The following is a 15,551-nucleotide window of genomic DNA, read 5'->3' as shown; positions in this document are numbered from 1 at the left end:
GACAGGCAGGCCAGGAGAATTTGAAGCCTCCATATGAGGTTCTGTGGCCAAAGGGCCCATCCAGAAGGATCAGCACACACCAACCACTTTGAGAAATGCCAAGACGACATCTCTTTATATTGGCACAACCATTCGACAAATACATATTTCTGAATACACTTTGACAATTTCAACTGCAATGCATACGAAGAACCACATTTTCCAAAAGAAAGAAGAAAAATATATCCAGGTAATTCCAAAATTAGTAAGGAAAATTAATCATGAAACATACAAAAATCACACAGAATTTATTAAGCTGGAAAAGACCCCAGACCATCAAGTCCAACCTACGACTGAACAGTACCACAGCAACTAGAACACAGCACTGAGACTAGATATGGAACTTGGTTCAAACGCCTCTAGGTGTGTCTCCACCACATCCATGGGCAGTCCATTACAATGTCTAATCGCCTAATTCTTCCTGATGTGCCACCTAAACCTCCCCTGGCGCAGCTTAGGACTACATCCTCTCGTAGGTATGAGAGGTTGTATGTCTCCTCACAGCTGAGCTGTCCTGATGCTGAGTTACAACAGGGAAAGGTTTGCTCCCACCAGGCACTTTGGTGGAAAGGAGCCGCTGCCTGCCACCTCGGGAAGGGCCCGCCACGCAGCCTCTTCCCATTTCTCCAGCCACCTTTGGGCTGAATTGACACGCGGGAATGGCATCAATGGAGGTTCAGTGTTCAGTCTGAACATTCCCGAACCCTCCGACGCTCCGCAGCAGCCGCGGTTTTGTCTATCCACAAGCGTGCCCGACACAGCCGCGTTTCCGACCAGCGCGGCCCTTCCCGCTCCGACAGCCGCCGCTGCCTCCCCGCCCCGGAGCCCCCCGCCCCGCCGAGAGCGCCTCCCGCAGGCCACCCGCGCGGTGCCGGGGCCGCCCGTTCGGCGGGGCCCTCTCCCTGCTGCCATCCGCCCCCCGCACGGCGCGATCCTCGGCCCCATCTCTCGCCGGGGCGGCGGGAGCGGCGCCAGCCCCGCGCGACGGCCGTGACCGAGCGGGGGCGGCCGGGAAGGGCCGGCGGCGCCGGGCGGCCCCGCCCCGCTCATCCCCCCGCTCCCCCGCCCGCCCGGCCGCGTTCCCGGCGGGCGGCGCCGCGGGGTGACGGGCGGGTCTCGGCCACAGCCGAGTGCGGCGCGTCAGTTCCGGCGGGGAGCGCGGCGCGGCGCGTGGGTCGGAAGCGCCGCGGCGGCGGCGGGGGAGCGGAAAATGGCGACGGCCGCGCAGCTCACGGACGAGGAGCTCTTCTCGGAGCTGAGGCGCTTCGGCTTCTCCCCGGGGCCGGTCACCGAGAGCACCCGGCCCGTCTACCTGAAGAAGCTGAAGAAGCTGCGCGAGGATGAACGGGCCGGGGCCCGCGGCGGCGGCGCCAACAAGACCCGGAACAGCAACAACAATAACACGGGAGCCGGAGCGGCGCCGGGCGGAGGCGGCGGCCCCGGGCGGGCGGCCCCGGGAGCGCGGCTGGCCGGCGCCGAGCACCCCTTTCTCCCCGGGGCTGCCGCCGGAGGCAAAGTGCTGCTGGGCTTCAGCTCGGACGAGTCGGACGTGGAGAGCAGTCCCCGGAGCCAGGCCGCCGGCCGGAGGGAGCGCGCTGCGCCCCTCTTCCGCGGCCTCAGGCCCGCCGCCCCCCACGGCGCCTGCGGCGTGAGCAGCAGCTCCCCCCCGGAGGAGGCGGCCCGGCGGAAGCCCAACGCCTGGTGGGGGGCGGCGGCCAGGAGACCGGCGGCGACTCAGGGTGCGAGGGACCTCGGGGACGGCGAGGAGGAGGACGACGAAGAGGAGGAGGAGAAGGAGAGCGAGCAGCAGCGGTGGAAGAATCGGACCGTTAACGGGAACCGGCTCCTCTCCTACGGAGGCAGCAGGGACAAGTACTCGGACTCGGAGGAGGAGGAGGCGGCGGGGGCGAGGGCCAAACAGCAGGGACCGAAGGAGGAGTCTGCAGTTCGCCGGCCCAGACGGAGCCTCAGCAAGTCGCCTGCTCCATTCATAACAAGCAAATGTGCTGCAGCCGGCGCTGGCGTGATGGAGACGGGCCAAGAAAGGGCTGGCGGAGGCTGCGGTGCTGGTGTGCTCGTAACGAATGACAGGGCGGCGGGGGCGGCTGCTGCCGGCAGTCTAGACAGGGGCAGAAATCAGGAGGAGGAGGAGGCGGCGGCGGCGGGGGGAAGAGGAGGAGGATGTGAAAATCTGGACTGTAGTCCTCCCAGCCCCAGATACCGCATTGGCCTATCCAAGAAATCCCCATCAGTATTGTTGCTGCCACCACCGCTCACGGACGTGGACAGCGGCAAAATCACTGACCCTCCAGGCACCATTAGGAAAGCGACCAATAATCATGTTCTCAGCGGTGCTCCTGGTAGCTGTAATGTTGAATCCAGGATCTATTCATCTACTAATAGCCTTCCCCCGGGTGGAACCACCTCCTCCCTTAGACTCAACCACTCCAATCATACGGGTTCAAATCATACCTACCTGAAAAACACCTACAAGAAGAATCTCTCTGAGCCCGAGGAGGAGCTTCTCCAACAGTTCAAAAGAGAGGAGGTATCCACCACTGGAGGCTTCAGTGCACATTACCTGTCCATGTTCCTCTTAACTGCTGCATGCTTGTTCTTTCTGATACTGGGATTCACATACCTGAGAATGAGAGGTTCTGGAGTAGCTGAGGATGTGGGAGCCAACAGTAAGTATTAGGTGAAGGGTAAGAGCAGTTTCTGCAACTGGATGTAACAACTGTTAATATGCCTTTGCGTTCCTAGACATCCCTTACTGAACAGTTCTGGGCTCCACCTTAGTATAATCTCTCTTTAGAGGATGGTGCACAGAGAAATTGTATTTCCTTGTCTATGTCATCTGCAGGCTGGTATAATAAGCTTGCAAGACATTTGAGGATAAACTTAAATCCCAGCATCCCCTGCTATAATCTGTTGATACCTTGTTTTCTAGCAAGTCTTCTTTCCAAAACAGTTCTATGGGTTTTGTTCAATTTAGCAGGAGTATGGTTAATAGAGCATTGACGAGGTAAGACTTTATGTTAATCTCACGGGAGTAAGCGTGCACAATTAGATACCTGGGATTCCTGCAGGGCTAAGATTTGACTGTAGTTGTTTGGTAATAAAGCAGGTTGTTTTCATTCATGTGTGCTGAGGCTTGGAAAGGATCCTGGGTTGAGATGTTATGCACTATGACAGATTTTATGCAGTGAATGCTTGACCTATTGTGTATTGTTTTCTAATTAATATTTCCTTCTAAATTTAGTTGAGAATAACACTTATACATGAAATACTGCTGTGCTTTAGTCTGAATTTCAGAGCATTCAATTTTTTTTATACTGAATTATATGGGAACTTCTTTAACATGTGGAAGTAATTTCTTGGAATGAATTAAAAAACTACAATTTTCTATTAATGAAGAATACAAAAATGGAAACATACCACCTAAGAGTGGTGATTCATGCTAATTCAGTTCTTTACTGTTCTGAAATGGACAGTGGAGATTCTAACATCAGAAAGAAAAATCATGCCATTGCTGTCTTGATTTTTCATTGCTCCTGGTGAGAAATTATGCAAAAGCCTGGTTTTGGGATGTAAGAGTGTTAGAAGGTTCTTGGCAACTTGCATTTTTCTTGATTGAGGATGCTGTGTGAGGTGTATGCAAGAGTGTACATTTTTTTGTAGAGAGAGTAGAGGATTTATATGCTCATTTGTGGACATGTATACAGTGCCTTGTAAGGAATGATCTGACTTATCTTGGGATCTGCTAGATGTCACAGGGCAGCAGTGTGGGGTGGCTTTTTTCCTATTCCATTTCAAACGTTGTTCATTACATTAGGGTAGCAGAATGATTTTTAATTCTGTTTTGCACTCTTTGGAGGGGAGGGGGTGAGTAAAAGATTCGGTGTTGAGGAAGGACAGTAGCAGCAAGGACTTGGGGGTTTGCAGTGGTTTCGTTGCAATGGTCCACGTGGCTCTTAAGTACTGTTCAGTCTTGTTTTTTGGGCGGGATGTGAACATATGCAGGTGGGTTATAATTAGATAAAGTATGGTGTGACTGTTGGACTGTTCATACTCTGGTTAGCTTCTGGCCATAACTGCTAGAGACATGCCTACATTTTCTTATGTATTGTTAAGCTGTATTCTTTTACTAGTATGTATTATATGCCTCTTTCAGTCTTGAAATGTGATGATTTTAATGGAAGAAGATCTGTCAGCCTGCTGGGTTAAACTACCAAATTCAGTGGTTGAATTAAACCTGGCTTGTCATCCTGTTTGATAAAAACTGAGTGTTTCAGTAGTGCAGATAGCAATAGTTCTTTAAGTTCAGAGTGGATTTTTTTTTGTATTGAAAGAAAATTTGTTTTTGAATGTGTGAACTTTCCTATAGAGAATGTAAGATTACTATGCTGAGTATATTGCTCTTAAAAAGTTAACCCAGCTGAAACTGTTAGACAGGAAAAATTGTCCTCTTCTTAGAGAACCTTGCTTAGTTTTTGCTGCCCAGTCAGTGCTCTGGTAGCCCAGTGTTGCTTGGTAGTTCAAGTAACCCGGTTCTTGGCCTGTTCTTACTTGCTGTGTTTTCAGTGGAACTCCTGAAAGTGGATTTCCTGAAGAATTGTTCTGGCAATGGCACTCGTATTTCATCTGTCCTACTTCCTCACAGCCCCAGGCTTTGCTGCAACATAACAAATGGGAATAGGGGGAATAGTGTCCTTTGGCAGAAGCAAACAGCAGGTTTTGTGGCTAGCTCTTTTGATAGGAAGAGGAACAGGCCACTTCTTTTAAGTAATGTGGGAATGAGCAGGGAATTACTTTGCCCATATGTTTAGCATGTGCTTACTAAATTCTTCTCAAATCAACATATGGAACAAAAACACGGCGGGTCTGTAGAACAGGCAAGAACAGACAAGACAGGCTAATAAAGACTGATTTTTACTGAAAAGGGGGAGAACCCTGTCTTCTGTTATATTCTTCTTAAGCTTAAACATCATCCAAGTGAGTGCTTTGACTCTCATGCTTATATGGGTATATTGTCTGTTTTTTTTTTAATAGAAGCAGAAATGATTAATACTTTTTAATTAAAATATAATAGTATATCTCAAAAACAACTTTTTCATTTAAGTGATTGGATATTGAGATTTTTCTGTCTTCTGGGTGATTGTAGGTAAGGTTCTGTTGGGTTACAGTGATTTGATTGTGGAAAAAAATCCATTATTTTAAACTCCAATCTGTGTAATAAAAACTTTTAGGGTTCAGCAGAGTTGCAATATATGCATCTCTGTAATTATCATTCTTACTGTGATAAAGCAATAAAGGCTTTTAAAGTTATTTGTACATTCGGTTGCTTCTTCTTTTAAATATGCAGGGAGTTAAGCACAATGAGCTTAATGTTGGTTTTCTTAATAGTTAATTGCCTAAAATTAAATGCAGTCAAAAGAAAGTGATAATATGTTTGTGACACTGAAAAATATTTATCACGAAGTACACTCAATATCAACACTTAAATATTTGTCAGGCTGTAATCTAAGAGTGCGTCTAATGAGAGGAGGCTTAAAACCAGGTGTTGGAGTTGAATTTGGGCCAAGTGTAGTAATATATATGAGAAGGAGTGAGCAGAAAATTTCAGAAGAGACTTGTCACACTATGCATAGTGTTCAAATGATTTCTTATTCAGAGCTGTGAAATAGCTATGAAGTGCTTTAGTTTTTATACATTTAGCATAAGATGTTCAAAGACAAATCAGTACAGGGCTAATTCTTCTGTATCTAAGCTGTAAAGGTCACTTGAAGTAAGGTTTTTATGCATTTTGCTGTCTAAAATACAGATAAATGTCTGTGGGTTTTTTTGTAAACTCATTTAAATAAACTGCTCTTCAAACTCACATAAAAGACCAACTAATGCATGTAAGTACATGTTGTGCTTGCTACCTCTGACAGTGCTGCATTTGAAAAAGATCAGCTTGGGCTTGGTGCTGGTAACCTCATTCATTTTGCTCTGGCTGTGAAGCATGTTTTGTTTGCACCTGCCTTCAAAATACCATGGGGTTATATCGACTTCTTGCCAAACCAGCCTAGTATTTTGTCAGGAAAATGGTAGACTTTAGTCTGCTTCCTAGGTTCTTCAAACCCTGAAGAGTTGTGTATCTCTTCCAACTTCCATGGTTTTGTGATGTTACTCTGAGCATCTCAAGTGTCTGTTCCTGGAAGTTAATTGTAAAGTTTTTTTTCATGAAAAGTTGATAACTGCAACATCAGATCGTTGATGTTGCTTTCAGATCTGGTTCACTTGCTTTCTGAAAAATGTGGACGCTAGTACAGATGCTGTTGAAGTCTGTAATCTGAAATAGATTGTATGTAAGTTGTACGTACTCCAGTACTTTGTCTGGGAAGCAGTTGATGTGACAAAAGAAAAAACCTGAACAAAACCACCGCAACAAAAAAACTAATCTTGAAAGATTCAGGTAGATCTTGTTTAAAATCTTACTTTCTTATAGGAAGCGGCTTTTAAAAGTGACATCTGTTGCTAGTAATTTTGGTCTTTCTATGATACTTGTTAGAAAACAGCTGCTAGGAGGATAATCCGTACTATATTTGCTACAAGTTGTGTTTTTGAAATGTTAATTCAGGGAGACTTAGCAGTTATGTATATTGCAAATCTAAGCTGATGCAAATCACAATTCTAAGAGTTTTATTCAATTCTATTGGTGTTCCTTTGTTCTTGAGTGTAAATCTCTCAGGTGTTAAAATTTCTATGGAATTTTATGCAGGGAATTTAATTACTAAGAAGTCAGACTTGCTGTGTAAAAGACAAGATAACTGTTACGCTCTCAGGCCTGCAAATTACTGTTGAAGTGCTGTGGTATTTCACAGATAACTGTTACAAATTTACTTGCCTTCTAAGATCACCTTCTCAGAAGAGTCTATATTCTTGGCAGTGCTGGCTTTAATGGAAGAAAATTAGTTGTGGGTAAGAAGTATTTATAGAGGAGGATATAATAAAGGAGGGGAGAAAAATTAAAGGATTTGCAGAATTCCTATGTTGTGTGCCTATTAACACTGCAAGGGATACCCTGACTTGTATTTGACAATGTCACAAATTCTATTGAAATATTAGCACATTGCTGTTTCACTTTCTGTGTATTGCTTTAAATCCTAGTTAGCAAGCATTTCTCAACTAGGTGAAATAAAAAAAAAAAAAAATCCTAGTGTATTTCTTAAAGACTAATCCCTGTTGTAGCAATCTCAATTCTAAGGTTCGATGAGTTTTGTAGATCAAACAAAAGAATCCTTAGGATGCCTTCATCAGGTAAAGCCAGGCAGAATAGTTGGATATCCTTAGGATTCTTGACAAGTTTAAACTCTCATCTTCCTTATGGTATGTCAGAAATTATTCTTTAGAATGAGGAATAATTTGGCCTTTTATCTAGGAAAGTTAATTATTATTATGTTGACTTTCATATAGGAAAGTGTAAATAATTGCTATATAGTACAAAATAGCTCAGCTGACAGCTTTGAGTCCTTCCTAAAGGATTATAAATAGTCTATTTATCTTTGTAACAGGTCTGGAGTATAAAGTATAAATATGAAAATTACTCAACAGTGTTTGAAAAAAAATGTTGGAAATTCAGAATTCCTGTTTTTAAGGAGATAGTGGTAGTTGATACTTTGTTCAGAATATTTATGACTGCTTTCCATTCATGTTCTTAAATGTACTGTTGTTTGAGGATGTGCACAAAACCTTCCTTATGCCATTACTGTAGATTCTTCTTATGTCATTTTTTCAAAGTTGCTGTTGGAGGCTATGCTTTATTTTGAAGTAAATAATGGAAACTCTGCGCTAGAATAGCTTGCCTGGAGAGCAGGGATGCAAAAGAGCTGACAGGAGTCAATCTGTTTTCATTGAATATCAAAAAGTAATCAGAAGTTTGCACTGCATTCTGCAGTGCATAGTTTTCTCAAAAGCAAATTCAGTTCCTGATGTGAGAAAATTAAAGGTGATCCAGAATCTGAAAGCAGATCTGTTGCAACTTTTCCATTTTAAAAAGCATTAGAGACTAGAAATGTGTAGGAAAGCAAAATGCATACTTGTTGCATTTGTTAAGAGCCTCTGTCAACTCTAATACTTTTCGAGTGCAATGTTGGTCTTTCTTCTTCGGACAGATGTGTAGAGTGATAATGGATGCGATGGAAATATTTTAAAGAAGAGCCCATGATACACAAAGATGAGAATTTCACATTGTAGGAGCCCTACTTTGCACTGTTTCATAATCTATAATTATCCCAGTACAAGAGGAGTACAGTACAGGCCTGCAGTCCTCCTATCCCTGGGAAGCAATTGTGTTTCTAAAAATCATGTACATTTGAATTCTTTTGAGATCTGTTTTTCATCTGAGAGTAGTAGGTTGCAAACTTTAGCTTGACTGCTTACCCAGCTAAGCTGGCAGGAGTTGTGGAGTTGTACCAAACTGATCCCTGTCATGCTTCTAGACTTGAGTTTCAGTATAGTATGAACTTTTGAACAGGCCAGAACTGCTACTTCACAAAGTTACTTCACTAAAAAGCTTAGGCAAGTAAATTAAGCAAGTACGGTTTTGGGTTTTTTTTTTGTTGATGAAAGTGCTATTCCAATGCTGTGGAGAATCGTGGAGTGTTGTAATCATGAGGCATATATTCCTTTTACCTTCGTAGTTCTTGTGTTTGTGTTCTCTGCTAAAATTAGTTGTCTGTTGTATTTGCATTAGGTTGTGTGGAATAAGTTTACTGGTCAGTGGACTGTGAAATCAAGGTATATTAAAAAGAGAAGATTTTTTTGGTGACTCCCATGGTTGATGAAACTTCATTAGAACTGTCTTTGACTTGTCTGTTCTTGGCTCCTTCTGTTTCTTGTGGTAGATAGAGATTTGTGGAAGAAGGTGACAGTGCCTTTGCTGTGATTATAGGTGTAACTTAGGTCTTGATCAAAATAACCTTCTACCTACTGAGTCATTCTGATACAGAAAAACTTGTCAAAATGAGCAGTGGTACTGATGGAAAGAAGTGATCTGTGCAGGGATAGATTGAAGAACCACTGCACATCTTAAAGCTGGTCTTATGCAGGTTATTCTGTGTTAGAAGGCTTGCTAGAGTTGATAATGTCCTATGTTGAGTCCCACCGTGCTGTACTTCCCACAGTGTTACTTAGTGCTGTTTTTCTGTTCTGGTTGTGTTTACATTCTGCTGTGGAGTGTGAGAGTAGGTGTATGTTCACCGTGAAACAGGCAAATGTGGTGCCTCTTGGGCATAGCTTGCTGGAGGAGATGCGCTGTTATGTCTGGCGTTTTTCAGAGGTGAATTCTTACTGCAGAGGAAAGTATCAAATTTTCTGATTACTGAGAATTCGTTAACATCAAGGTATCTTGAGTAACACTGCCTATTTAATAAAGCAAGTGTTACTGAAACACAGAAGGTTTAAGAATCAATGGGAAGCTGCAATTAAACACTGAATCTACTGTCGCTCTGCCAAGGGGCCCAGTCTTGATAAAAATATCTTGTGATTTTGTACAAGTGGTAAGGGTTTCCGTCTTGAAGAGTTTCCAACATAAAAACACCCAGTAACAACCTCTTCTTCCAGACAGACTTCAATTACAAAGTACTAGTAATAGTATGAACAGTTTACAACATCCAAAGGTAACATGCAAAGGCACTGACAATAAAACTCTTAAAAGGCCATTGATCATTAGCACAAAGTCAAGATACAGATCAAATAGGAATTTTTCATTTTTAAAACTGGGATTCTGCTGTGCCTCCATCCTTTTAACCATTCAGCACACATTGGTCTATCAGTTCTTGCTGCACTAAGAGCAGCAGAACTGCTGAACAGTATATTTACAAAGCAGCAGAACTCTAAAAATAGGCGCTCTATGCAGTGCATACAGAGGTAGTTGGTAGAGGTCTCCTGGCATGAAAAAGATGAACTTTCACTGAAGAAACAGCAGCCAGTTTACCACAAGTATCCATGCTAGTTAAGAAGGAAAACTACTCACCACATACTGTGGAAGTTTGAAGAGCTCAAAATCAGGATGAGCTCAGCAGTAATACACAACATAACACACTTGACTGGACATGTGTAACAGCAGGCAATACTGAGTTACTTGCATTTTTACTCCACTGGACTAAGACTCTTAAGAGCTGGCTAACCTCCCAGGCTGCCTACCATGGCAACTGCATTTGTTTGATGATTTGTTTGATTAATCTACCTGGTTCAAATAAAAATTATCCAAAGGGAACAACTGGACTAACACACCATTATCCTTTACTCAGATGAAGAGTCTGCTTGAACTAAGACTGAACTTGAACTAATGTTATCATCATTGTTCATTAATTAAATAGGTTATGCCCATTAAAAGGTTACATCACCAGCTTGTGGATTAAGGTGATGAATCTTCTAGCAGTACTGTGTGCACTTGTGACCCTGGTGGATCTAGAGATGAGAAAAAAAACAAGAAAAAACAAAACCCTTCTTGGCAAGAAACTCACCTGCCATGCAGAAACAGGAAAAAAAGAAGACGGGAAGTACAAGTGAATCTTACCAAGATCTCAAACAGTTAGGGCAATAAAACCGTACCACACCTTTGGCACATAGGAATTCTGTAGTATGTAGGTCACTACATAGTAGCACAAAGCTCAGTGCTTGAACTATGAAAAAAAAGTTTACAGAACAAGATCCTAACTCCATTTCCTCAAACCATGTATCTCGTGCTCAAGAGAGCTGGTCATATAGTTAGTCTGATCCCAAGGCTGGTGTAAGCATCTTGGTACATTCCCATTTTCTAAATGGCAAAGGATATCACATGTTAACTCATTCCCTTACAGAGGAAGTAGGCAGACCCTATTTAGCCTCAGGTCCTCAATTACCAGAACAGCTCCTTCCCAGGGCTGCTGCTTTCATGTCCTTTCCCTCCAGTCTGCTCACCCTCAAAAGCAATCACTTTAATACCACGCATCCTACACAACAGAATAAAGCAAGTCTGGATTTAACATCTCGTGGTTTTCCTCCCACCTCTACTTCATGTGCATTTGTACTCAATCTGCACATTTTTGTTGTCGGTTTAATAAGCAGCATCTGTATCTGAATGTCAAATGGGAAAAAAAAGTGCTTGAAGTTATAAATAAAAAGCCATTGCACTGTACAATTCCACAGTATGCAGACACATCCATGCTCAATGTAAACAACTGAAACAACACAATCTACAGTGTTTCTGCAGGGAGTACCACCTCTGATGGAAGTAAAAGTTAACAGGCATTGATCATAATACACCTAGGATCACCAAATCGACTTGTGCATGCGTACCTGCCCATTCTGAATGAATGAGCTATCAGGAGTACTCAGAAGATTGGTATTTCTCCTAGTTCAAAGGTCACTGTACAAACAGTACAGCAATATAGCTCTCTTAGATGTTCTCAACACACCCTTTTTAGTTTTCTTCTGAGTTTGTATTAAAATGAACATGCATTTATTATTATATGGAAAAGACAAAGTACCCAAACATGAACATATCTTTTAAACACAACCATGATTCCCTATTTCCCATAGTGCCTTACAAACATTTTTATCCACATCTACTTTTACATAAGCAGTTGTAAAAGCATAAATACTTCTTATGCTTACAGATAAGAGAAACAAAACCCAAAAATAAATTATGAAACACACATACTCCCCCAAAAAACCCCCAAAACAACCAAATAAAAAACCCCTCACTTTTCAGCTTTTTTTTTTTTTAAATACGCTATGCTTTTTTTCCTCCCCACATTTTCTTGGTCATACATGGGATGCACACCAATACAAAAACAGACCAGATTGAACCTGATATGATCCGCTCCTTTGCAATACACCACCATAAATAATTTTCTTTTATTTACAAAGTAACAGTAAACTATTTCCAAGGAATTTGCAAAGAGAGAACGACACTGCCAGACTGGCCTTTCCCACAATTAGGTTTGTGGATTCCCACAGCCTGTGAAAATGCCTTTCAAGCGTTTGTCACACGTGCACCACCCAGTCTGTCACTCAACAAAATCCTCTTTGGTTGTCTTAGGCATGATACCTGCAAAAGAACAAATAGCACTCTAAACTTTAGATATAGCCAGAGATGAATAGAAATTGCTTAACAGATAATTTATACCATTTCTCAGAAGATGGAGAATTAAAACCAAACCAAGCACCAATTCACCTCACAGCAAACCCAAGCATTGTTTTAGGCAACAGTAACAAGACAAAACCCAAACCAGAACAAAAAAGTAATCATGTGTCTACATTCTGAGCTATGAAACCCATCCTTCACAATAAATCTTCCATTGCTCAGTATCTACTGACAGGTTTCAGATTAGTTCTATAGCTAGACTTCTGTTCTCTATGACCACCAACATCTGCATATTCAGATAAAAAATATGTTTGATGAAGTGGGATACAGGGATATGAGGGGCTTCTGCTGTGCAGGTTGATGATGCTGAACAAACACTGGGATAAGTACCACTAAATGAAGTGTTGTGGGATGTTTTATTGCGCAACTACATGGTGAGATGATGAGTATTGAGATGGTTATGGTAAGTGGCTTTGATACACCTATTGAAAAGGTCCTAAAGCTAACTTTAAAAAACAGTTATGAAATTAAAGAACAGTATGAGGTTTCTCAAATTCAGAGATTTAACTGACACTCTTCTATGGACAAAAGTAGAATTAAAATCTAGATGTGGTCTTAAAATCCAGTGTTAGGAAAAATACTACATTCATCCACCTCATGCCGGCAGTCCTCTTGTGATAAAGTTTTATTCAGCTGACACTCAGAAAAGACAGGCTGATGCTGCATTTACCCAAGCCACTGTAAGACCAAGTATAAACATTTCTTGTACTTTTTCAAAAAATAGGTTAAGGGGATGTGACCATGTATTAAGACTTAAGTGAATAAAGATAGTATGAAAGAAATCTTAGCATGTATATGAAATAAGCCATCTTTAAATTTTTATTTAAGTAAATGGTCTTCTATGAAACAAAGAAAAAGTAGCTGAGGAGTTGTTCTACAGTCCCTCATTTATGAACAGACCCATTTCTTGCTTACCTAGCAGAGGATCGCTACAATTCAATGGATCTTAGAGAATACTTAGTAAGTTTTAGTGCCTCTTAACTCAACCTTAGACTTCTCTTTTTAAGCCCCTACTCTACTCCCCACATTAAACAGCCTTTTTAAACAATTCAGCTTGTCATTTAAAGCAGCTGAAGGAATTGAAAACTCTAAATAAGCAGTGTTACTCAAGATACTTTGAACTTTAGAGTTTGAGGAAAGTAGAACACTTCTTAGTTTAACGTAAACCATGTTGTGTTGTCATGCTTTCAAGATGGAGTTTCCCTTTTTTTCTAAATTTCTGTTCATTTGTTGAAGTGGTGAGTGTTTTTTGACCTTATAAAATGTAGGGGAACTCAAATATTTGGGGGAGTTGCAGAAGAAAGCAGAAGAGCTATTTCAGAGGCCTGTTCGGATTCTCTACCCATTGTAAAATGCTGATCTGTGTCTGAAGTCTAATGCTTCTCCTGGTAATGTTTTGCAAACTGCTCATAAGAACAGTCATAGTGTAGTGGGGTTTTTTTTTATTTTCTATGTATACACACTAGCCTGTAGTGAATACTGTGTGTATGTGTGTGCAAGGAACATGATTTTAATCTAATTCTTACAATGTGTGGCAAGTGCACTTTTGGACCATTTTCCCTCATAGAGCAGAGACGGCTGTTTCATCTATGTTTTGTAATATAATGCAAAAAAGCATGTGTGTAAATGCTGTTACTAAAAGTATTTCCTTAAATATTCTTAAGAGCTGACAGCTTTTATAATTTCTGGGTTTTTTGATCACTATTGAGTACTGGAATGAAACTAATGTTCTAGTGAAACTGAATAATCTGATGAGAAGCTTTCCCAAAACACTTGTGTCTCTTCTTAAATGTGGATGGAATTGGCATGACCTGCAGGAACACCTTTCAACATTCCGGTCTATTCTTACTAGCATTTAAGTAGGTAGCAGTAGATTTTAACCTTTCTAGGAAGCTAAACAAAAGAGAAGGTTATTTTGTTGTAATTTGTTGGGCTTTCTATTTTTTGTTAAGTAGTGAAAAACTCCAAAGAGAAATTCTGGTAGGCGTACCCTTTTACCTAAAATAATGAAGACTCTTATTTTCAGTGCTGATAGAAAATGTGTCTGAAGTATATATCACAAATATGATTGTTTTAATTCTTTTGGAGGAGGGCTTTGTCAAACTAAGTGAACAACATGAAATTGTTGGTTATGTCATCAGTCGTTACATCACTTACAAACAGAATGAATTAAAATTGTATTGGCTGGAAAAATTATCAGTAAAAGCACTTTAAACTGAGCCAGTTGAAAAAGTGACTAGATGTTAGGGAAAGGCTCAGCCATTTGTAGAGTTCCCTAATCCTTGTGGCACATTGTACTGCTCTTCAAAACTGACAGGGCCAAGGACTATTCAAACTATAATGGGAGACTCATTTAGAAATGCAAAAACCATTTCCCAAAGCACACAAAGATGATCTGTAGTGAAGGAATTGCTGTACGATTTGATGTCTTAATATGAAAACAGACTGATTTAACCTACTGGTTCGAAGTGGTTTCTGCCTGAATTAGAGAAATATGGAGCTGGAAGGTTGTGCTAAACTGCTTATCTGTTTTGAGCTTTGAATAATTGCAGACAGGAAAATAAAGGCAGGATTATTTTATTTAAGAAGTTTGAAATACAGAGTTCTGGAATAACATTTTGTGCAGTAACTTGTTTGTTTGGTATTTTTCTGGCGTTTTAAGGTTTAGGAGTTCTGAGAGACAATGTTTTGGAATTATTCTTGACATGTACACAGTATGTCACTGGATGAAGTCACACCTTGATCCTAGACTTAAAAAAAGTTAGCAATCTGTTAGCTGACATTGAAAATACTTGGGTTGTAAAATTATTGAAAACTTGTTTTCGAGATCATGTAGAAAAAGGCTGGGCTAAAGGCCAATTTCTGGTAGCAGTGCTTCTAATATTGTTTCTTACTCTGGTAGCAGTACATTACCCAGCTAATGTATTTGTTGTAAGAGGGAAAGAAATCTGATGGAAGACATTAGGTTATCTGCTTACAGAACACATCTTTGTAAGACGGATTTTGGAAATGTTGCTGCTTCTGTTTTGGGATTAGTCTGCCTGTGGCACGTTGGATAAGGAGGTTCAGAAAAGTATTTTGCAGGGAGGAACATTCTTGCTTCTGCAGAAGCCGCTAACTTGGAGGTATATCTTGTAGTGCAGAGTCTCTGAATCCTTCGGGTGAATGGTGTTTGATGCTTTGTGTAATCACGCTGAGAAATGAGGTGCTTACAGGTTAATTGGAATCATTTTTGTTTCTGCAGCTGTTGCTTTACAGATCTTAAACTTGCATTGGAATTTTACTTTTTCATCTTTAAAATCAAATTATCTGTACATTCAGAAATAGATGATGG

The 15,551-nt window shown here is 41.4% G+C and overlaps 1 protein-coding gene across 1 annotated transcript in view; it reads left to right on the top strand.

Moving 5' to 3' along the window:
• Positions 1-1,201: 1,201 nt before the first annotated feature.
• LEMD3 (LEM domain containing 3) overlaps positions 1,202-15,551 on the top strand; it is a 42,998-nt gene continuing 28,648 nt past the window's right edge. The window contains exon 1 of the mRNA XM_033058129.1: positions 1,202-2,726. Coding sequence (XP_032914020.1) covers positions 1,250-2,726 — 1,477 coding nt within the window. The 5' untranslated portion in view covers positions 1,202-1,249. The remainder of the gene's footprint in view (positions 2,727-15,551) is intronic.

This window comes from Catharus ustulatus, chromosome 4 (assembly GCF_009819885.2).
Source record: "Catharus ustulatus isolate bCatUst1 chromosome 4, bCatUst1.pri.v2, whole genome shotgun sequence".
Classification (NCBI taxonomy): domain Eukaryota; kingdom Metazoa; phylum Chordata; class Aves; order Passeriformes; family Turdidae; genus Catharus; species Catharus ustulatus.
The sequence above is the reverse complement of the archived record's forward strand: the minus strand, read 5'-3'. Positions and strand labels throughout refer to the sequence as shown.